The 22,392-nt window shown below is 46.2% G+C and overlaps 1 protein-coding gene across 2 annotated transcripts in view; it reads left to right on the top strand.

Annotated features, from left to right (window-relative positions):
- DIPK2B (divergent protein kinase domain 2B) overlaps positions 1-22,392 on the top strand; it is a 49,701-nt gene that overhangs the window by 24,559 nt on the left and 2,750 nt on the right. The window contains exon 3 of one of the 2 annotated variants that reach the window (XM_002831562.3): positions 19,015-19,188. In XM_002831562.3, coding sequence (XP_002831608.1) covers positions 19,015-19,188 — 174 coding nt within the window. Of the gene's footprint in view, positions 1-12,718; positions 14,646-19,014; positions 19,189-22,392 lie in introns of those variants that run through there. The other variant, XM_009234753.2, reaches the window with a different exon arrangement.

The raw sequence follows: 22,392 nt of genomic DNA, 5'->3' as shown, positions 1-22,392 counted from the left end.
ATATAACTACCTTATAGCATATTGAGATTGATGCTTTCTTTTCATCCTAAAACTATAGTCCTTTCCTCAGGGTTCTGGATCTAAAGAATTCTCTATATGGCCAGGAGGGCTGCAGTAATATGTGGAAACTCTTGAGGCTCACTTCATTCTTGACGTTCATCGTTCTTGGATCCATCTGATCTCTCTGGCCTCCCTGAGGTCCTGTGCATAGCCCAGTGGTGAAAAATTTATGTCCCCTACCTTTTTGTTGTCTGTTTTACCTTAATACTTCAATCTCTCTCACAGCTCAGGGGGCCATCAGATTGTCTAAGCATATTTTCCTGCAAGAGGTCCCCATTACAGTCCCCCTTCCTTCTGCATAGACCTCCTGGCTATGTACAGAGAATTCTTCCAACAAAGTGCTCCTCCCCTACAGCACCCTCAGAATCACCCCATTCATTGTGAGGTGGAAAAGCACCACTTCAGGCCTGCTTCAAAGAGCAATGTGACCCATCTCCTTGCTTCTCACCTTTCCTTTCTCAAATACATGCTTAACCTGGCCACCTGCTACTCTCCCAAAAACTGGATCGTTTCCCCTTCCAGTTCAAAAACTTTCTTTTCTTCAATTTTTTACTTTTATTTGTTATTATTAAAGTGATATAGACTCATTGTAAAAATGTATAAAGTATACATACATATATGTGTGTGTATATATATATTTAAACATATATGTATATATTTAAACACATATATACATATATATTTAAACATATATGTATATATTTAAACACATATATACATATATATATTTAAACACAAAAAATAGGGGGGAAAAATCACATATAACTCACCACTGGGTTGCCACAGAGGCAACCACTGTTAACACGTTGGTGTTTTTTCTTCTAGTCTTTTTTCTAGCCATATTTAACATGGTTAAAAGTAAATTGTATATGTAATATTGCATATTCTTCTATGGCTTAATATTGTATCTCATAATAGCCTCCATATCGTTAAAACTCTTCACATACGTCATTTCCTCACTTGTATGGATCATAGTTTTATTCACTATTGTTGACTGTTTACATTTTTTATTTTTATTACCATAAATAATGCTATGATGAACATCTTTTTGCAGAGTCTTTGTCTGAATTTCATTGTTAGGTCTTTGAGACAGATTTCCTTTTAAAAACTACCACATACCTGCTACCTTCTATGGACCAGGCATGCTTCACATACATTTGTCACAGTTAATATTCAAACCCTCTAAGATATTCTTCTTCCCATTTTACAGATGGGGAATCTGAGGCTTAGAGAGATTTATATATGTTGCCCAAGGTTACCAAGCTAGTAAATTTTGGAATTGAGATTTGAACACAGGCCTGTCTCCTGACTGCAGAAGTCACACCCTTAAATACTATGCTTTGTGGCTTCCCTACTTCCCTGTAGTGGAACCACTGGGTCAAGGGGTATTAATGTTTTTACACCTTTGAATACATATTGCCATACTGAATTTAACTCCCTCCAAAGAGTTTTTTGGGGGGATACCCATGGCATCTTCATGAACAATCATCTTTGCCTACAACATTATGTGTATTATCTACAGAATAAAATCTAAATTCCTACATGTGGTGTTCAAGAGCCCCACAGTTTTCTCCCAACCTACTTTTCCAATCTTCTCCCCTGATGAACCCATGTCTGTATCCCATAGACCAGACATGGCCTTTAACTCTGCTCCTTGCCTTTGCTGAATTCTGATCCTTCAGTTAAAATGCATTGATATTAGATCTCCACCTGCCAAAATCCTACTCATTCTTCAAGGCCATGCTCATACCACCTCTTCTGTGAAGCCTACCTGGATTTCTCTACTGCTTTCTCTTCTGTATTCCCATAGCACCTTGTTTATATCTCTTATAGCATTTGTCATATTCTGCCCCGTATTGAACTTTGTGGTATATATGTCACTCTGCCCCACGAGGGTACCAGTTTCTTTGGTGTAGGGGCCTTCTCTTATTTATCTTTGTGACCTCAGTAGGTCCTACTTTATATAAGGCCCAACACCTTATACAAAGTAGAGCACTGATAAACTTTTGTTGAATAAATCACTTACAACAACCTCAGACAGGAGCTGTTACAAGTTTCCTAACACACATGCATGGTTATAGCAGTATATTTGGTTAGAGGGAAGAGTCCCCAAATTCTTTTTGTGTCTCCCTGCAATGCAGTCCCGAAGGACCATTGAGCCTAGTGACAGACCTGGGTTGGAGCTGCCAGCACCTCCTTCTCAGCTCAGGCCCTTTCGGGCTTTGCGGCCTCTCTCTCTAGGGCCTCTGTGGCTACTTTCTCACACCCAGCCTCTAGGAAGTTTCCTGCTTTTCTTTCTCCCCAGACCCTTCCTTCTACCACAGAAAGGACCTGGTAGACAGTACCTTGTGAAGGCACCCAGGGTGCAGCGGAATGAGGGCAGTGAAGAGGGGGAAATAGGGGTTGGGATGGGAGATAGAAAGGAGGTTCAGGCCCAGCACAGTGGCTCACACCTGTTATCCCAGCACTTTGGGAGGCCGAGGCGGGAGGATCGCTTGAGCTCAGGAGTTCGAGACCAGCCTGGGCAACATAGCAAGACCCTGTCTCTACAAAAATTCAAAAATTTAGCTGGGTGTGGTAGTGTATGCCTGTAGTGCCAGCTACTTAGAGAAGGCTGAGGGAGAGGATCATTTGAGCCCACACCACTGCACTCCAGCCCACGTGACAAGATGATGAGACCCTGTCTCCCCTCCACCAAAAAAAACAAAGAAAGAGAGAGAAAAAGAAAGAAAGAAAGAAAGAATGAAAGAAGAAAGAAAAAAGAAAGAAAGAGGAAAGAAAGAAAGAAAGAAAGAAAGAAAGAAAGAAAGAAAGAAAGAAAGAAAGAAAGAAAGAAAAAGAAAAAGAAAGAAAGAAAGAAAGAAAAAGAAAGAAAGAAAGAAGAAAGAAAGAAAGAAAGAAAGAAGGAAAGAAAGAAAGAAAGAAGGAAAGAAAGAAAAAGGATGTGCAGTGTACCAGGAGCTTCTCTCAGGTACCCAGAGAATGCATCACCGGCTCCTCCATGAGCTCTGTCTGTACTATGTCCATCTGCTGGAGAGCTCCTCACCCAATACCTGGCCCAGAAGCTGCCTACCCAGGCCTGCTCCTCTATCCAGCCTTTTCTCAGGAGAGTAAACCTCCATATCCCAAATATAGACTCAGGGCAGTTAGGCTCCAGTGAGCTAGCTCAGTCTAGTTGAAGAAAAAGTCACCATGGGATATGCAAAGAAAGCCAAAGGTGACGTGACAGCTTTGTAATGTGTCAACTTGGCCAGGTTGAACTACGTTTCCCAGAATTCCCTTCCCTATATACTTCTAATTAGGGTGGGCCACAGATAGATTCTGTCGGGAGTCTTGGAGGGTGGAAGTGAAACGGCGGTTCTTTGGTAATTCACACACATTGTCCCTTACCTGCCAGCTCACCTTGCTGGTGTAAAGCATGGCCAGGCCTGCAGCTGCTCTACCTTTCCCCATCCACTTCTTTAGTTTCAACGTCTCCTGAGCCAGGTTTAGCTCCATACTACAGGACTCCAGCCTCTGCAGGCCACCACACCACCAAGGTCAAGGCAACAAGAACTGACATGGTTTCAGTCAGTCCTCGTGGGCTCCAGCTTGCACTTATGGGTTCATTCTTGTCCTTGGCCTTCCCCCACTTTGCATCTATCTTCCCTTCCCAACTGTCTGCCCGGTGGACTTCAAGCCCCAGCATCAGATGGGAGGACAGCAGCCCTACAGAGACTGCTTAGCCAGCTCCCACGACTGTATAAAGTCAAAACCCTATAAAACGGAAACAATCTCCTGGTGCTTCTGCCTCTGATTGAACCCTGACTCATACAGGTGATGCAATCTCAACAGAAGGGCTGGGGGGAACTAGAAGCCTGGCAGCGCCTGCTCTCAGGCAAGTGTGAGGGTTTTCCTGACAATCAGAACTCTGCCTGAGCCTCCTGGGCCAACAGGAGCTTTGCACAGCAGAAGCCACTGAGCTCCTATGGATATTTCTGCAAGCTTGGATGCACGAATGAGTTGTCAGAAGCACTTGGTTTCCTGTCTTTTGATTTAAGAAAGAAGAAGAAAAAAGAAAACCAACAGCCCATATAAAAAGAAATGGCCCAGTGGAGAATTATGACGAGCTTTAGCACACCTGAATCGAAATGACAGACCATGAAATAATGTGTTTTACTCTGCGTCAGCTGCCCTGCTCGCCCCAACTATTAGCTGAATTGCCTGCCAGAATGATTATTTCATCTGCCACAGTGAAAATCTTTGAGCAACCCACAAATGCTTCAGTGACAAGGTTCCAGGGGCCCTGGAATGGAGGAAGATTGTGGACAAAGTGGGAGGCGACAGGAAAGAAAGAGTCTTTAATAGGAAGGGAAAGTTAGCTACACCTCCACCAGAGGGGTCATCCAAGGTGTGGGCTACCCAGTGGAAGAGGAGGCCATAATCACTACTAAGTGAGCCTCCGGCTGCCACAGGTTTGACAGCAAGGGGCACAGGTAGGCAAGGGAAGTAGACTTGACCACGGCTACTGCTACGTAGATACCATGCATGATACTGTGTGGTATTCAGCTAAGATGGTCACTTACTTAACCAAGACAACACAAGTCCCCCAGAGCAACCATTTGCTTGTATCTTAATGAGGGAGCAGTAGTTGCAAGGATCAGAAACCTCCTCAGAAATTAAAGTGAAAAAGGGGTTTACTGTGCCAGAAGTACATCCATCCAGACCTCCTGGTAAGAAAGAAATTGTAAGCTCCTCTCTGGCTCCGTCCGGCCTTGCTTCTCATCTCTGCTGCCTTTTGGGTGTTGGCTCCATTATCTCGCAGCAGACTGGATCTCTCTGTTAGTCATGCTCCCTGCTCCTCCAACATTACCTCATGTACTGTTCCTGGACTGACCACCAGCTGCCTAAGTCAGCCTCTCAGGAATTGTGGGTTGGGGTGCACACTCCAAGTAAGTCCCCTGCAGCACACCAATCAGTGTGTGGACAAGATTTGCTTATTAAGGATCTCTTTGGTACCCACCCACTACTATTTGCTGAGGCAGAGGTATGATTACCAAGGCATGATTATTCAAAGTTGCTGTGCACCGAACAGCTAAGGAGAGACCCGATGTGCATAGCATGAGGCCTATGTAGCACAGGATGCAAAAGAAGGAAGAAAATGAGAGCTAGAAGGGCCAGGAAAGTGGCCTGGAGGGAGGGTGGCCTAAACTGGGAGAGGAAGGATGGGACAGGGAAATGTCAATGACGGATCTTCCACAGGCAGGGCAAAGACGTGGAAGTGAGAATAAGGAGTGACTGTGGGAAGCAGAGCAAGTGTCATGGCCCTCCATTAGAGTGTCAGAGAGCAGTGGGTAGGGCGAGGGCTGGGGGTGGGGAGCTAAACTTCATTCTGTAGGACAGTGGTTCTCAAACTTGAGCAGGAACCAGAATCCCCAGTAAGGCTTATTGGCACACTCGCCCTAGAGGTTCTAATTCAGCAGGTCTGGGGCAGGGTCCGAGAATCTGCATTTCTAAAGAAAAATGACTCGAAGACAGTGGATCTCTTCAGAAATGGGTCTAAACATGGTATACAGGGACCGGCAAGGGTTCAGAGTGGGGTCAGGGAAATGGTGTTGAATCTTCATGGCAAAAGTAGGGCAGGGTCACGCTCACACAGGCTACCGGAGAAAGAGGGAAAGGGAGGGCACGTCCAAGACTCGTGACACCTGCCATAAGCCAGATGATGTCCAGGGTTCCTGGAAAGAGGACAGCACATGAGATCTGCTTCCTGCGCTTGAGGCACAGACCACCTGACAGTGCCAGGGAGAGAAGACCCAACAAGGAGGCTGCAGGTTCAACGCCCCAGAAGACAGTATGGCCTGGGCTGGGACTCAGGCAGACCTGGGTTCAAATCCTGGCTCCACCCCTATGTACAAAGACATGGATGTATTGCTCAACTTCCAGGCACACAGAATTCTCATTGCAGGCGAGCACAGCGCCTGCTCTCATGGAAGTGTGAGAACTAAGCAAGGCACCACATGCAAGGCACAGAGCACTGGGCCTGAAACAGAGCAGGCAAGCATGCAATAATGTTAGCAACTGGTTTTCAACTGTCATCATTTCAAAGGTTGTACTATGCAATAACACATGGGTGCGTCACTAGAAAAGCCACCCTTTCTGTTGGCTCCCAAAGGGTGTCTCAGGCTGGCATTTACCCTGGTAAATTCACCACAGTCCAGAGTTGGGGTTTCAATATTCCTCCTCTGATTTAACAACACTGTATTGAGTATGAACTTTCTACAAGGTTCATAGTAGAGGTGAGCAAGACAGACAAAGTTCCTGCTCTCTTGGAGTTCACATTTGGTGGTCTTACCAGCACACCCTAAAAGAAGCCAATTCACACTGGCCAAGTCACAGAACCAGCAACTGAAATGGTATTTACAAAGCATCACCCTCCCATAGAGTGGAATGCACCTCTCTCTGCACGAAGGCAAGCTTCTGAGTAGTCAGAAGGCTGGTGAGTGGGTGCTGATCTAAGACAGGAGTCGGTGGGTGAGTGCCAGTGGCCTGGCCACCTGTCCCTGGGCCACAGTGCTGGAGGCCATGGGCTGGGGCATCCTCTTTCTGGATCCCAAGGCCAACTCCTTTTTTTTTTTTTTTTTTTTTTTTTGAGACGGAGTCTTGCTCTGTTGCCCAGGCTGGAGTGCAGTGGTGCAATCTTGGCTCACTGCAACCTCTGCCTCCCAGGTTCAAGTGATTCTCCTGCCTCAGCCTCCTGAGTAGCTAGGATTACAGGCGCCTGCCACCATGTCCGGCTGATTTTTGTATTTTTAGTAGAGACAGGGTTTTGCCATGTTGACCAGGCTGGTTTCAAACTCCTGACCTCAAGTGATCTGCCCGCCTCAGCTTCCCAAAGTTCTGGGATTACAGACGTGAGCCACTGCGCCCGGCCTCCCAAGGCCAACTTCTGACCCTTGGGTTTTCCTGTCTGAATGTCCAGTCTGATTAATGCTTTGTGTCCATTTGGCCTCTTCAAATGGCTGAGAAGTTGATAACACTCACTCCCCAGCCCTTCTGCCTGAAATGATTTCCTGACTAGGGTTTCCCAAATATTTTTCCCACATTTCAAGACTGTCCTGTGTCAGTTATAGTCATGGTGTGGATGTTGTTTGTTTGGCCCTCCACAGTACCTTTTGTGTTCACAAAGCACTCCACAGCCTGTGAAGCACAGTGACATGTTTATCATGCATTCAGGAAGGAAGTAACAGTGTCTATGATGTCCAGAGACCATGCCAGAGCCTGGCAATTGGGGTGTCCTTGGTGGCAAATACCATCGTCCCCACCTGAGAGATGAGGGAACAGGGGCTCAGGAAGGGAAAGAACCAGCCTGGGCCAGCTGGAGGAGAGGTGACTAAGGTCACAAGTGAACATGACACAATGCATATGTTACAGGTCACAATGATGATGCTGCAAACTGATATGGGGGGGGGCCAAAGATCCAAGAGATCAGCCAATAAGATAAGGAAGTCAAAAATAGCTTCAGATATTCTAACCTGGAAGACTGGGAGAATGGTGGGGTCACTTACAGAAATGGAAAAATTAGAAAAGAGTGTTGCGTTTGGGACAAATGATAATAGAAAATGCTTCCAGAGCCCTTCCCATGTACCAGACACTGTTCTCACAACCTTGACCCTCTCAACACCCTCATGAGGTGGGTACCGTAATTATGAGGATAACCATCTTTTTAGGTTTGCCTGAGACAGTCCCACAAAATGCCTGTTGTCCTGATTTAATTCTTAAAACCAGCCGCATTCACTCTCAAAAATATCCTGGCTCAGAACATGAGTCCTATGGGTCCCCTTAATTATTATCCATCAGTTATAGGTGAGGAAACTGAGGCATAGCTAAATTAAAGAACTTGCCTCAGGTCGTGCAATTGTTAAGTGACAGAACTGGGATTTGAACCCGGGCAGCTTGACTTTCAGTGACATGGTTGTAACTACTTGATTGGACTGCCTCCCAAAGGGGATGTTGAATCTAATTTTTCACCTTTGAAGTTTGGGGTGAAGGCTGTCCGTCCATCCAGCAGAGACCCCTCCGCAGGCCGATGGGAATACAACACAGAACGAAGGGACGCAGGCAGTTGGCCTGAAGAGGGGAGACACGGAGAAGACATGCCAGGAGGCGCTGGGAAACAGAAGAGTGGATAAAGCCACATATGGGACTCCTCTCCTGGAAACCCTCCCCAGGGAATGAAACAGAACTTCTCTCAAGCCTTCTGCTCCTGAGAGAACATTCCATCAGGGCTCAACCTAGAACCTCTGCAGAATACCAAGAATCTAAGCAAAAAGAAGCTCCGCCCAAGGAAAGGATGTCACCTGGAGTTAGGAGACCTGTCTTCCATAGAAACTGTAGGCCTACGAGACAGGCTTTCTGTTGCAAGGGAAACATTTCATATCCCTGGCCCCACCCCACCAACTCTGTTTTATGTGGTTTTAACATCTATTCAACCCTCCTGGATATGTTATTCACTCTTCGATGATCCAAGGAAAACTCCAAAACACCTGACTTTCTTCCTTTAGTGACTGAGTTTCAGAGAACCTGAACTGATCAGCCTAGGCCAACGATAACAGAGAGAAACTTCCTAAAGGGAGGAAGCGACCTATCATAAACCTGCCATATTTTAGGGATTTCAAAGCAACATTGAAAAGATTTGGGAGCTATCTACTTAACAGATTTTCCTCCCTCTTTCAGTACCTGGGACAGTGAGCTAAGAGGGTAAGCTTTGCCTATAAACATGACTGAGAGTTATGAGGTGTCAACTTTTTAAATCATCCAAGTGGCTTCTCAAAAATAATCACTCGGGGCCGGGCACAGTGGCTCACACCTATAATCCCAGCAGTTTGGGAGGCCAAGGCAGGCGGATCACCTGAGGTCAGGAGTTCAAGACCAGCCTGGCCAAAGTGGCAAAACCCCGACTCTACTAAAAATACAAAACTTAGCCAGGCGTGGTGGCACACACCTGTAATCCTAGCTAGTCGGGAGGCTGAGGCAGGAGAATCACTTGAACCCAGGAGGCGGAGTTTGCAGTGAACCAAGATCACCCCACTGCACTCCAGCCTGGGTGACTAAGTGAGACTCCATCTCAAAAAAAAGAAAAAAAAAAAAAGAAAGAATCACTCTGGTGGCCAGACACTTGTAGAATCCAAAGTTAACACACCAAAAAGCTTTGTGCTGTGTCTGGGTTTCAGTGGAAAAAATAATCAGAAAGACCTTTAGTAAAAGAAAAAAAAAACTCATCTACTGTAGTAGGAAAAATTGTGAGATGTTTCCCTTTTTTTTTTTTTTTTTTGAGACAGTCTTGTTTTGTTGCCCAGGCTGGAGTGCCATGCATGGCATAATCACAGCTCAGCGCAGCCTCAACCTCCCAGGCTCAAGCGATCCTCTCACCTCAGCCTCTCAAGTAGCTGGGACTACAGGTGTGGCACCACCATGCCCAGCTAATTTTTCATTTTTTTGTAGAGACATGGTCTCCCTATGTTGCTCAGACTGGTCTGGAACTCCTGGGCTCATGCAATCCTCCCATCTCGACCTCCCAAAGTGCTGGGAATATAGGCATGAGCCACTGCACCCAGCCAAGATGTTTCTCTTAATGACACAAACCAAAAAAGAGTTTTCATTATTTTGAATACAATACAGCTTGGAGAAATGTTCAGTAACTTTTGGTTTAGTTATCCACAGCTGAGACAGTTATTGAATCAACATTGTTTTAATTATAAAGCATTGATTAACTTATGATGCATGATTAACCTAAGTCCCATTTCACATGCATATTTAACAACTAAATCATGTGAAAGGTGTTCAGGTGTGTAACCAGAAAGGAAACTCATAGGTTTATTAGCATTAGCACGTTCTCTTCTTCTCCCTGGGTGAGCTTGAGAACAATAAGTCTACTCAAAGTAAAAATTCATTTGTTCAAGATTTCCCTCAGCCTTCCAAATGTAGCTGGCAAGGAAAACCTTCTTACTGAGACAGGCTGAACTTTTAATCTTGGAAAAGCCACATTTCTGGTCTTAGATTTTCTTTCTAAGAGGAGTTCATGTTCTTTTTTTCACACACTTGTTTCTATCTGAGCAAATATTCGAATATGTTCAGTAGTGGCAAATCTTTGTCTTTTGAGAAACATTTGCTTTTGGAAACTGCCAGAAGTCAGGCAGAAGCAAGTTGGACAGTTAAGATGGAAGATGGGCTTGAGGATAATATGGTTATACCGGGGCACAGGATGGTGAATGCTATAACAAGGTTCGCCCACATTATCTTCCATGCCATTCCCATGAGGTTTCAGAAAAGACACTGTCATCCCCCCTCTTACAGAGACGGAAATTGAGTCTCAGTAGGCCCAGGACTTCCAATCCTAACCCGCTGCCCTTCCCTCATGCCTCAATAAACCCCATTTCTCTGAGTTGGTGGGCTGCCTGGCTCTACTGGAGACAAAGAGCAAAGATTCCATGAGCCCACTCTCTGGAAAAGGTGTTTGTGGTAAGGCCATCCCTGGCCCAGAACTTGGCACGGAAGCTTTTAAGACCCGAAGCAGCCCTGGCATCCAGCGACCATGCATCTGGTGCTTTGTTCACTGTTTCATGGGCTCCCAATCACCCTCACTCATGGCATCTCTGCTTCTTTCCATAGCATTTCCCCATCCTCTCTTTCTCAGATAGATCCCAAATCAAAATCCCAAAAGGGAATCAGAATAATTGGCTTAACTCTTTACCAACAGCTCATTAGGTAGAGCCTTTCACACCAGGTACCCCCTATCCATCAAAGATGGCCTTGCCCTGCTGCCCTAAGCAAGTGGCCATGGAAGGGGAAGCTTCAGCTATAAGGGGTCGTAGGGCATGGAGAGTACCATGGCTCTTTACGGAAGGCACGTCTAGCACATGGCAGTGACAATGATATGTACTAATGTACTGAATGCAGAGGATGTGCCTGTCACCAGGCCAAGGCTTTTGCATGCGTGTTCTGTGAGGCTTGGAAACCGAGTTTGTGCCGAAATTCCAAAGAGAGAGTTGGAGAAGCAGCAGTAGAGAACTCCAACAGTGTCTCTGGTTCTTTTTACCATGCTAAAACGAACTGTTTTAGCGTGGTAAATAGCTATGTATTGTCACACAATGGATAGCTTGACAGTATCTTCACTGACCCAATATAGGACGTCTAAAAATGGAGGTGTCTAGGATGCCAGCTCTCCTTTGGTTCTTGTCACCCCAAGTTGCAGCATGGGGCTAGTGGCCAGTTGGAGTCAGTACATAGCCCTTAGACAGTCAATTACTTTCCAACTGCCACCTGGCACTCCTGATTCTTCTTTCTGCTCAATCCCTCCTTGGAGTAGGCTCCGAGATGTGATGTGATGTGATGTGAGGAGTCAGCAACCCCCATCTCTCCTTCAAGCAGCTATGATTTCCTCCTGAGAGATTCATTCGAGTGGTTTTGAAGATTGTCTGGTTTTCTGGAGCACCCCTATTACAGTGTGCACATCCCTTTTTAAAGGTTAACTGTGGGCTTTTACCAGCCAAACCCTTCTGGGGAAAGATGATAGCCATCTGAGGAGTGATGGGGAAGCCATTACCAACTGTCTTTACCATCAAGAATGCACAGTCATTTTTATTTGTGTCTAAACTGAAGAAACAAGTCTGCCCAGGGACTTCTTCCAAAGCTCCTGAGATGGAAATGCTGAATTGCATCTCAGTTTCTTATGTCCCTTGCTCCCCTTCTGTTCCCTAGGCTTGGCTGATAACAAGAACAGCCCATGATATCTGTCTAAATCCAGAGTTCTAAGCCTCCATCAGACCTACCTTTCCAGAATTTCTAGGTGGGGACCTAGGAATCTGTATGTTTATAGCATTCTGAAGGCCAGGATTGTCAGCCAAGTTTGGGACACACTGCGCTATTCTGAAATCACGGGCTTTTCCCCCCATCTTTCTCCCCATTAAATCAATGTAATACCCTACTGGAATCTGGGTATGAAAGCAAGCTTGGACACCAATAAGGAGCATTGGAATGACCATGGCTCACTGCAGTCTTGAACTCCTGGGCTCAAGTGACCGTTCTGTCCCAGTCTCCCAAGTAGCTGGGACTACAGGCATGTGCCACTACACCCAGCTAACTTTTAATTTTTTTTCTGTTATTGTTATACTTTGAGTTCTGGGGTACATGTGCAGAAAGTGCAGTTTTGTTACATAGGTATACGCGTGCCATGTTGGTTTGCTGCACCCATCAACCCATCACCTACATTAGGTATTTCTCCTAATGCTATTCCTCCCCGAGCCCCCCAACACCCGACAGGCCCCTGGCCCCTGTGCGTGATGTTCCCCTCCCTGTGTCCATGTATTCTCATTGTTCAACTCCCACTTATGAGTGAGAACATGTGGTGTTTGGTTTTTTGTTCTTGTGTTAGTTTGCTGAGAATTATGGTTTCCAGCTTCATCCATGTGAGCTTACCACACCTGGCCAGGAGCATGATCTTTAACAAGCCACTTCCTTCTTGGTCCTTATTCCCATCTGGAACATGGGAGTATTTTACTAGATCACTGGATAATGCTATCTGCCATTTGCATTTACCAGCCAGAGCTGCGAAAATTAATGTCACATTTTCCACAAATCTTTTGAAGCCTTTTTGTAATCAATCATTTTAAATTTTCAGGACTGTCACCAGGGCCAGAGAGAACTAAAGTTCCTGTGTATGCTGAGATAACACCAGTGAAAAAGCCTGGCATAGGGCCCAGCACTGAGAACTTCCAGAAAGTGTTAGCCTTCTCCCAACTGTGTTATACCAACCACATTTTCAAATAGTAATCACTAAAGAGGCTTCTGCATCAAACCTTCACACGCAGCTCCCATGCCACCCTCCAGAATTCACCAACACACAGGCCCACCAGCAACAGGCTACCTTTGCACAATATTCTCTGATGACAACTCCAAAGCCCCCGCTCTTTCCACCACACTGTGGTCCCCTAGATGGGGCTGTCGCTGAGCCCACCCCAATCCAGATGTGATCCCCCTGTGATCTACTTCTGGCGAGATTCTCAGTCTGGACAGGTCTTCCCCATGAGATAGAACCTGATAAGGAGCTAGGGCAATTCTGACAACATTACCAAAGGTCCACATAACTTCTAAATTTTGGTCTGGTCTGAAGGAAAATCTGTTCTTGCCCTAGTGATGGATGAACTCTCTTATCTCTAGCTTCTAGAGGGAAAAGAAAAGCATACCTCTTTTACTTTTTAAGTACCTCCATCAGAGTCATGAAATCACCGGTCAAGACTATTTATCTTTTATGTTTCCATTCTGGTAAGAACCCTTTAAATGAGGACACTGCTGATTGCTGGTGATGTTTTTTGAGCAAACACTCGGGGGTATGGATGAAAGCCAATCGCAGGTCAAATGACTCCTTGGGGAAGTTACTTCTCCTCTATTCAGATTTCACTAAAAGCTTCCAAGATGAAAGCAAACCTAGATTTCGGTCTTCGTTGCTGTCCATTTTTGTAATGAACGAGTGTTTTTCCTTTAGCTAGTGTATCAGGCAGAGTTCTACCGGAGAAACAGAACCAGTAGGAGATACATATACATGTCCAGATTTATTTCAAAGGATTGATTTACATGATTGCAGGGATTGGCAAGTCCAAAATCCATATGGTAGGCCTGCAATCTGTAAACCTTTGGGCAGGATCTGATGCTGTAGTTTGCAGATAGAATTCCTTGTTCCTTAAAAAAATCTCTTTTGTTCTTAAGGGCTTTGAATGATTGCATCAGGCCCACCCAGATTACCTAGATAATCTCTTTTACTTAAAGTAAACTGATTGTAGGTGCTAATCACATCTATGAAATGCCTTCACAGCAACACCTAGATTAGCATTCAATTGAATAACTGGGGAATACAGCCTAGCCAAGTTGACACATAAAATTAACCATCACAGCAACATGTCTGCTAAATTTTATCGACCGTCTTCAGACTGTTAAAGATTGTGGTAGAGAATTGTGACAGCCACTCTCAGTATCACCCTGAACCAAAGGCCCCTATCAAGTAACAATATAGCCAAGCAAAATTCCAGTCAATGGAGACATTGACTGGTTGGCTGGCTTCCCAAAGGATAGCACCAGACAAGAAATGCAAGGATGAGGAAACCAGGCACGGGAGGGAGAGGGGCAACAGAGGTCCAGGGTTTGGTTATCTTTTTATTTTTCACTGGGAGGTGGTAAGTTAGCCCTGTTGCCCATGTATGCAGATGGGAGAAGTGATTTAGAAACTCCAAAGCAATTGGTAATCCCCAAAATGGGTGTATCTGGTTTGAAATGAAACCTTATTTTATCGGAAATGGTTGGTTTCCCAATTCTGTTTGCCATTGGCCAATATAATTGTGGGTTTGCACATGGCCAGCACATGCCAAACAGAAGTAGACAAAGGTCTCACTCTGTAAGTGGGACCTTGGGGAGGAGCTGCCTCCATCATAAAGGGAGGGGTTAATACAAATTGTCTCTTAAGCCTGTTCCTGCTGTAGTTATAGAGGTGGCTCAGAACCTTCTCAGCAAATATAGCAGTTATCTGTTGTTGTGTATTAAACCATTTCAACACATAGTGGCTTAAAACAGCAATCATTTATTTTGCTCATGAATATGCAACTTGAGCAGGGCTTGGTGGGAAAGGCTCACCTAGCTCCACGTGGCATCAGCTGGGGTGGTTCTATAGGGCATAGAGGTTCCACTTCCGAGATGGCTCAATCACATGGCTGGCAAATTGGGGCTGGCTGTCAGGAACCCAGCTGTGGTGAGTGGGGGATCTTGGTTTTTCTCTCCACGTATGGCTCTCCATGTGGCCTGGGCTTCCTTACAGCATGGTGGCTAGGTACAAAAGCAAGCATCCAAAGACAGAATTAAGTAGAAGCTGTATCACCTTTTAAGACCTAGGCTTAATGTTTTTGCATCTTCACTCTTGCACCGTCCTATCCACCAAAAGTGAGTCACCAAAGCCAGTCCATATTCCAGGGGAGGGAAATGAGACTCTATCCCTTGGTGGGAGAAGTGACAAAGAGTTTGCAAACATGTTTTAAAATCACCTCAGCAAACAATATTCCTGTTGTCCACTCTCACGTTGAGTACTATCTCTGACACCTCCTTTCTTCTCACCAACAGCCCCCAACCATTCAGCTTATCACCAAGACTTGTATATTCCGCTACCAACAAATATCTTCAAATCTTTGCATTCTCTCATCTCACACTCAATCACTGCGTCTTCCTAACTGGCCTTCCTGCCTCCACTCTTTCTTCCTGTGATATTTAGAATTAAGTTCAGTTGCATGTGACAACAAATCCAAGTAACAGTGGCTTAAGCAAGATCAAAGTACACTTTTATTCTTTGCAACAGGGTCTCACTCTGTTGCCCAGGCTGCAGTACAGTGACACGATCATGGCTCACTGCAACCTCCACCTTCTGTTCTCAAGTGATCCTCCTACCTCAGCCTCCTAAGTAGCTGGGACTACATGCATGCACCACCACGTCTGGCTAGTTTTTGTATTTTCTGTAGAGGCAGGCTTTTGCCATGTCACACAGGCTGGTCTCGAACTCCTGTACTCAAGGGATCTGCCTACCTCAACCTCCTAAAGTGCTGACATAACAGGCATGGGCAACCGTGCCTGGCCAAAATACGCTTTTTAAAAAACATAAAAGAAACTGATACATAGCTGTTGAAGGTCAATATAGTGGCTCCATGATTGTCAGGGATCCAGGCTACTTTTATTCTGCTGCTTCACAGCCGTTAGTGTGCCCTGGTCCAAGATGGCTGCCTGAGCACCACCCATCACATCCATATTCCAGTCAGGAAGAAAAGAGTGAAGAAAGCTACATCCTCTCCCTTTAAGGACTCTTCCCAGAAATTTTTACTTATATCTCATTGACTGGTACCTAGTCACATTATCACACCTAGCTGCAAAGGAAGCTGGGAATGAAATCTTTATTTGAGGTGGTCATATGCCTACCTAAAATGCAGGGGCTGATAACTAGCAGTATTGGCCACACTCCTCTGAATCTATTGTCCACATAACAACCCAGAATCACTTTCCTAAAATGTATAGCTGAGCATAAAATGTGTATCTGCTTAAAGCCTTCAGTTGTCCCCTATCCCTTCTAGATAAAATCAAAATTCCTTAAAATGACTTCATCTGTCTTCCATTCTTGGATTCCTCTCTGTTCACTCTCACTTCTAGCTTCAAAAAGCCCTAACCCCCTGTAGTTTCTAGCACATTCTCTCTCCTCTCAAGATTTTTGCATGTACTGTTCCCTCTGCATAAAATACTCTTCCACCCTCTTTGCAGGTTCAGGCTTCAGCTTAAACCTCACTATCTTTCAAGAAATCTTTTAGGGTCTGTATTAGTCTATTCTCACACTGCTGTAAAGAACTACCTGAGGCTCATGCCTGTAATCCCAGCACTTTGGGAGGCTGAGGTGGGTGGTTCACCTGAGGTCAGGAGTTCAAAACCAGTCTGGCCAAGATGGTGAAATCCAGTCTCTACTAAAAATACAAAAAAATTAGCTGGGCATGGTGGTGCATGCCTGTAATCCCAGCTACTTGGGAGGCTGAGGCAAGAGAATGGCTTGAACCTGGGAGCCGGAGGTTGCAGTGAGCTGATATTGCACCATTACATTCCAGCCTGGGGGACAAGAGTGAAACTTTGTCTCAAAAAAAAAAAAAAGAACTACCTGAGACTGGGTAATTTATAAAGAAAAGAGGTTTAATTGGCTCACAGTTCTTCAGGTTGTACAGGAAGCATGGCTGGGGAGGCCTCAGGAAACTTACAATCATGGCAGAAGGTGAAGAGGGAGGATGAAAACTCACTCCTTATCACAAGAACAATAAGCGGGAAATCTGCTCCCATGATCCAATCACCTCACACCAGGCCCCGCCTCCAACACTGGGGATTATAATTCCACATGAGATTTGGGCAGGGACAGAGATCCAAACCATATCAGGGTCCCACAAAAATGTTTTGATTTCTTTCAAAATCAGAAGAAAAAAGCAAACTTTTAATTCCAAGAAAATGTTTGAATGTATAACTTTAATATATTTGTCTTCATATCAATGCAGCTGTAAAATATAATTTGTAATATTTTTCATGGAGGAAGGGGCCTGTGAAAGCAAGGGTACTAAGGTCCCATGAAAGTTGTAATGTGGCCCTCCTCCTGTTGGCTCCAATAGCTCATTGCAGTCATATAGCCCTTCCTGCACCACATCTTAACTGCTGGGCACCTGATGGTCTCTCCCAGCTGAGAGGCACCCCGGAGGGCAGGGCCTGTTTTGTTCCCTTTGTGTCCACAAATACAGTCTGAATACAGCCTGGTGCTAACTGCGGGGTTATATGATGTGATCTTCTCATTCCCAGTAAAGATAAGGGTGCAGGTCCTGCCTGGTTCCCTTATCTTTATTTACCTTTATCTATCCTTACCTACCTCTCACCCAGTGTACCATCTTGGTTCCAGTGCTAGGTATATGTGACTTGGAGCAACTGACTTAATCTCTCTAAATCTCAGTATTACCATCTGAAAAGTGGAGCAATAATAAGTTCTTGTGAAGTAAACGAAAGAATACACCACCTATGAAGGGCTTAGAGCAGCTCCTGTTGTGTACTAAGCACTCAATAATTATTACGTATTATTGTTGTTGCTCTGGTCACTTAGCGTCCTATCTCTCCCAGAGATACCTTCATTTAAGAACTGGCTCTTGGAGAAGAGAAAAAATTACTTATCCCCACCCCCGCCCCCTGCTCCCCAATGATCATCTCTAATGGTGGAATTTCAGGCTGTGTAGCAGAAGATGATCAGAAGCAAAGAGGGCAGGGCCTATTACGGGGAAAAGACACAGATATTAGAGTCTAACCCATTGGGTTCAAATCCTGAATCCAACTTTTCCAACCATTGCCTACACTCTGCATTCCAATTCCTTGGCTGCACAATGAGGTTCATAATAGCACCTACTTTGTGGAGGGTCTGAGAGGATTCAATGAGGTACCAAATGTGAATTAACATCTATTAATTTACTTGATCCTCATGACCGCTTAGTGTCCTCCTCACTTTAAACTGGAACCGGAGGTACAGAGAGACTAAGTAACTTGTCCAAGGTCACACAGTTGGTAGTTGTGGAAGCGGGTAAAATTCTGGCAGGCTGGCCCCGGGGCCTTGTTCTTAACTCTATTTCTTTTTATCAGGAGGTTCATTCTCTTCTTTGTTCAGCATGGGGAAAAAGGTGTAGGGGCTGGCTAGAAAGTCATGAGAAAAAAAAAAAAAAAGCCTAGGTTCGTATCTCCAAGTCTTATCCCAAGAACACAGTGGTGCATATAAAGACGCTCAAGTGTAGCCTCATAGTTGTGATATCGAAGTCAGATGGCAGAAGGAATCAAAAGAGCCCATGGCAGGGAATGAATTCAGCCTGGGATCAGCCTTCTTTGCAAGGGCAGGGTGGGGGTGCAATGGTGGGTAGAGACACAGGCAATGCAAAACTCAGATGGACAGCTGAGGGATGGGGAAAGGTGGAGTCCGCCTTCTCTCCCCCTTCCTCTCCCCTGCCCTGCCCTCAGCCTGCCCAGTGCCCTCCTGCCGTGCTGCCCAAGAGAGCTCATTCCCTTCTCTGTTCCCTGGATCTCTGTGGCCCCGCCCCCAGTACAGCCTGTGGTGGGGTAGGGGGCCTCCCACCCCGCCCCCTAAAAGCGCTCTGGCCCCTCTCCCCAGCCACAGGGGTCTGCCCCCTCCTCCGCCTGGGTAGAGCTACCCAACACCTCCCACCCCCCAATCCCCACTCCTGTAGGTCTTTTCCCCACGCCCCACCTGGCACCCCAACCTCAAGGTCTCCCTCACCCCCAACAGCAGGATCTGCCCATTCCCCCTCCTGCTAACCCCCCACAAGAGCTTAGCGCCACGCCCCCGTCTTCTCCCGCCTCTCTCCCACCTGCGCGTAGGGCCTGGCCAGCCCGCTCCTGCGCTGCCCTTCGCAGCGACTCCTGGATCGCGTGGTCAGGCGCTATGCAGAGGTGGCCGACGCCGGCAGCATCTTCATGGACCACTTCACCGACCGTGACAAGCTGCGCCTGCTCTACACGCTGGCTGTCAACTCGCACCCCATCCTTCTACAGGTACGCAGCGACCTGGCAAGCCCTCTAGGTTGGGGGTCAATCTTGGACTCCCAGAAGCCGCCCTGGATTGAGCCCTCTCCCTCCTTTTACTGCTTGTCTTGGGCCACTAGCCCGTGTTAGGACCTTTCTGGCATGTGTTGGCTTCTGCAGTGTGAAAGTGCTGTGGCTGCTGTAGAGGAAACAGGTGTGGGAGCCCAGAGCTGGGAGGGGGATGGGGATAGGAGGGAACAGTAGCCACCTTCACTGCCTGAGCAGCCCTGAAGGGCTTTGTGAAGGAGGCCAGCTTTGACCTGTGCCTCAAAGATTAGTCAGATGGGACCGAGCTCAGGAAGTGGAGAAATAGCCAAAGAATGACCCACCCAGAGATGTACCTTGCATCTATGCTTGGAAAGGAGGGGAAAACAAAGGAAGTAACTCCTAAATGTCCATACACAGGGGAATGGTTAAATAAATGAAGATGCATTAAGGGCCCGGAGATACACTGGTCAACAAGACAAGTATGGTGTCTCCTGCCTTCATGCAGCTTCCAGTCCAGTGGTAGAGACAGACACTTAACGTGGAAACAAACACCCATAAAATATGTGGAGCCCAATCACTCCGACTGATCCCTGACTTCAAGGGTAAGGACACAGGGGTCACATAAAGGACACAAAGGGAACTAGAAAGTAGGAGAGAGGAGCTGGAAAAGGAGGGAGAGTAGAGTGAGAAAGAGGGAAGAAGAGGAAGGCGAGGAGGAGAAGGAGGAAGAAGAGGACTAAGAAAAGGAAGAGGAAGGAAGGCGGGAGAGGAGGAGAGGGAAAGGAAGGAGGAGAAGCGAAAGAATAGGAGGGAGAAAAGGTGCAGGTAGAGGAGGAAGAAGCCACAGCAAAGACAGTTAATAAACACCGGCCAAAGGCATGATGATTGAATACATAATAACAGCTGTCATTCACTGAGCACCTGCTATGTGCCTGGCATTTGGCTGAAGGTTTGATATTATGTCATTTAATGCTCACAGCCACCCCCTGAGAATATTATTATTGTCCCGTTTTCCAGATGAGATTCAGTGGGGTTCTGAGATGTGAAGGGACTTGGCCCAAGTCACTTTTAGCCAACATCAGCAATAGAACCCAAATGCAGAGCCATCTGCCTGCCCTCAAAGGCCACACTCTTCCTGCTAAAACCTGCCTGGCGACATTGGCCTTTGAAATACTACAGGAGGAAAAGGAATTGCGGGTTGTCCTGCACTCTCACAGATCTTTTCTCCCAGAAAAGATCTTGGCTACTTCTAGGCCTGGCTCCTGAGAGGCGTGGGATGAGAGCATGGGGCTGGGACTCAGCCCTGGGCTCTGCCCAGGAGGGGCAAGGCATGGAACCCGGGAATGGCTGTGTGGCCGCACCTGTAGACAACGACAGTAGGCCCAGGACTACCCTCTGCGGTACACAGTAAGAAAGGTCCCCTCTGGGCCAGGTGCTGTGGCTCACACCTGTAATCCCAACACTTTGGGAGGCTGAGGTGGGCGGGTCACCTGAGGTCAGGAGTTCGAGACCAGCCTGGCCAACATGATGAAGCCCAGTCTCTACTAAAAAATACAAAAAAAAATTAGCCAGGCACAGTGGGACGCACCTGTAATCTCAGCTACTCAGGAGGCTGAGGCAGGAGAATCACTTGAACCCGGGAGGTGGACATTGCAGTGAGCCAAGATCACACCACTGCACTCCAGCCTGGGCAAGAGAGCAAGACTCTGTTTAAAAAAAAAAAAGACGTCCCCTCTAGGCAGGGGAAACTCAAATGGGCACGGGTTCTTCATAATGCAGTATGTGGGTTAAAATGGACAGAGGACTGCAGAAAACCATCAGAGATGGGGATGACTTTATTTTTTAAAGAAGGAAAACGAGGAATAAAGTGCTGATATAGCCATTCTAGATATAGCTGCTTTAAGAAATAGTCAAGAAAAGGTTAGCCAGGATTCCTCCCCACTTTTCATCTACAAATCCACAGGTTTGGACCTCTTACAAGCAGGCAGAGGAGACAGGTCCGAGCTTCATGCTTCCCTAGGCCAGTTTTAGGCTGTCTGGAAGGTTCCAGTTAGTTGGGGAACATCTGTACGATGTATGTAGCTACCCCAGCCAGACAGATTCACCCACGGCTGGCAGGAGAGAGGCTTAAGGCCAGTACAGTAGTTCCCAAAACTTCAGTCACCCACAGACCACCTTTATGATTTTTGCCCTGTCCCAGAACAAGGTACCCGTACTGTTTTATATATATATATATATATATATTTTTTTTTTTTTTTTGAGACAGAGTCACGCTCTGTCACCCAGGCTGGAATGCAGTGGCACGATCTCGGCTCACTGCAGCCTCCACCTCCTGGGTTCAAGCGATTCTCCTGCCTCAGCCTCCAGAGTAGCTGGGATTACAGGCATGCGCCATCACTCCTGGCTGATCTTTATACTTTTAGTAGAGACAAGGTTATGCCATGTTGGCCAGGCTGGCTTCAAACTGCTGTCCTCAAGTGATCCACCTGCGTCGGCCTCCCAAAGTGCTGGGATTACAGGCGTGAGCCACTGTACCCAGCCACTGTTATTTTTAAAAATATTTTTCTTTAGTAGTCAGGAATGGTGGCACGTGCCTGAAGTCCTAGCTACTCAGGAGACTGAGGTGAGAGAATTGCTTGAGCCTAGGAGTTTGAGGCTGCAGTGAACTATGATCATGCCACTGCACTCCAGGTTGGGCGGCAGAGCAAAACCTTGTCTCTTAAAAAAAAAAAAGTTTTGCTTTAAATCAGACTTAAGTTGATCCTCTATTATTTTTCCCATAGCCTCTTCCTAAGCAGTGATATCTGTGAAATCTCAAATAATCCTATTTCTTTCAACTATGCAACTCTTAAACATATTTCCCTGAATCCCCGATACTATCTAAAATTGTGGCAAGTCCATTAACATTCTCATACCCTGCTTGGAGGAACTCTGTTGAAATGCACTCTACTACAAAGAAATGACAACAGCCTCCTTTTCTGAATCTTCCCATCAGTAATATAATCAAAAAATGGGGAAGGGGAGGGACGGGGCATTGCCATGTTCCAAGAGGTATAAAAAAGATTGAGAGACACTTTGCTGACGTGTTTTGAGATGCTGATCTTTCTGTACTTGCAGTGAGGGACAGAGACAGATAGATGATAGATGATAGATAGATAGATAGATAGATAGATAGATAGATAGATA

The sequence above is a fragment of the Pongo abelii genome, chromosome X, assembly GCF_028885655.2.
Source record: "Pongo abelii isolate AG06213 chromosome X, NHGRI_mPonAbe1-v2.0_pri, whole genome shotgun sequence".
Classification (NCBI taxonomy): domain Eukaryota; kingdom Metazoa; phylum Chordata; class Mammalia; order Primates; family Hominidae; genus Pongo; species Pongo abelii.
Note: the sequence above shows the minus strand (reverse complement) of the source record. Positions and strands in the feature narration are given on the sequence as shown.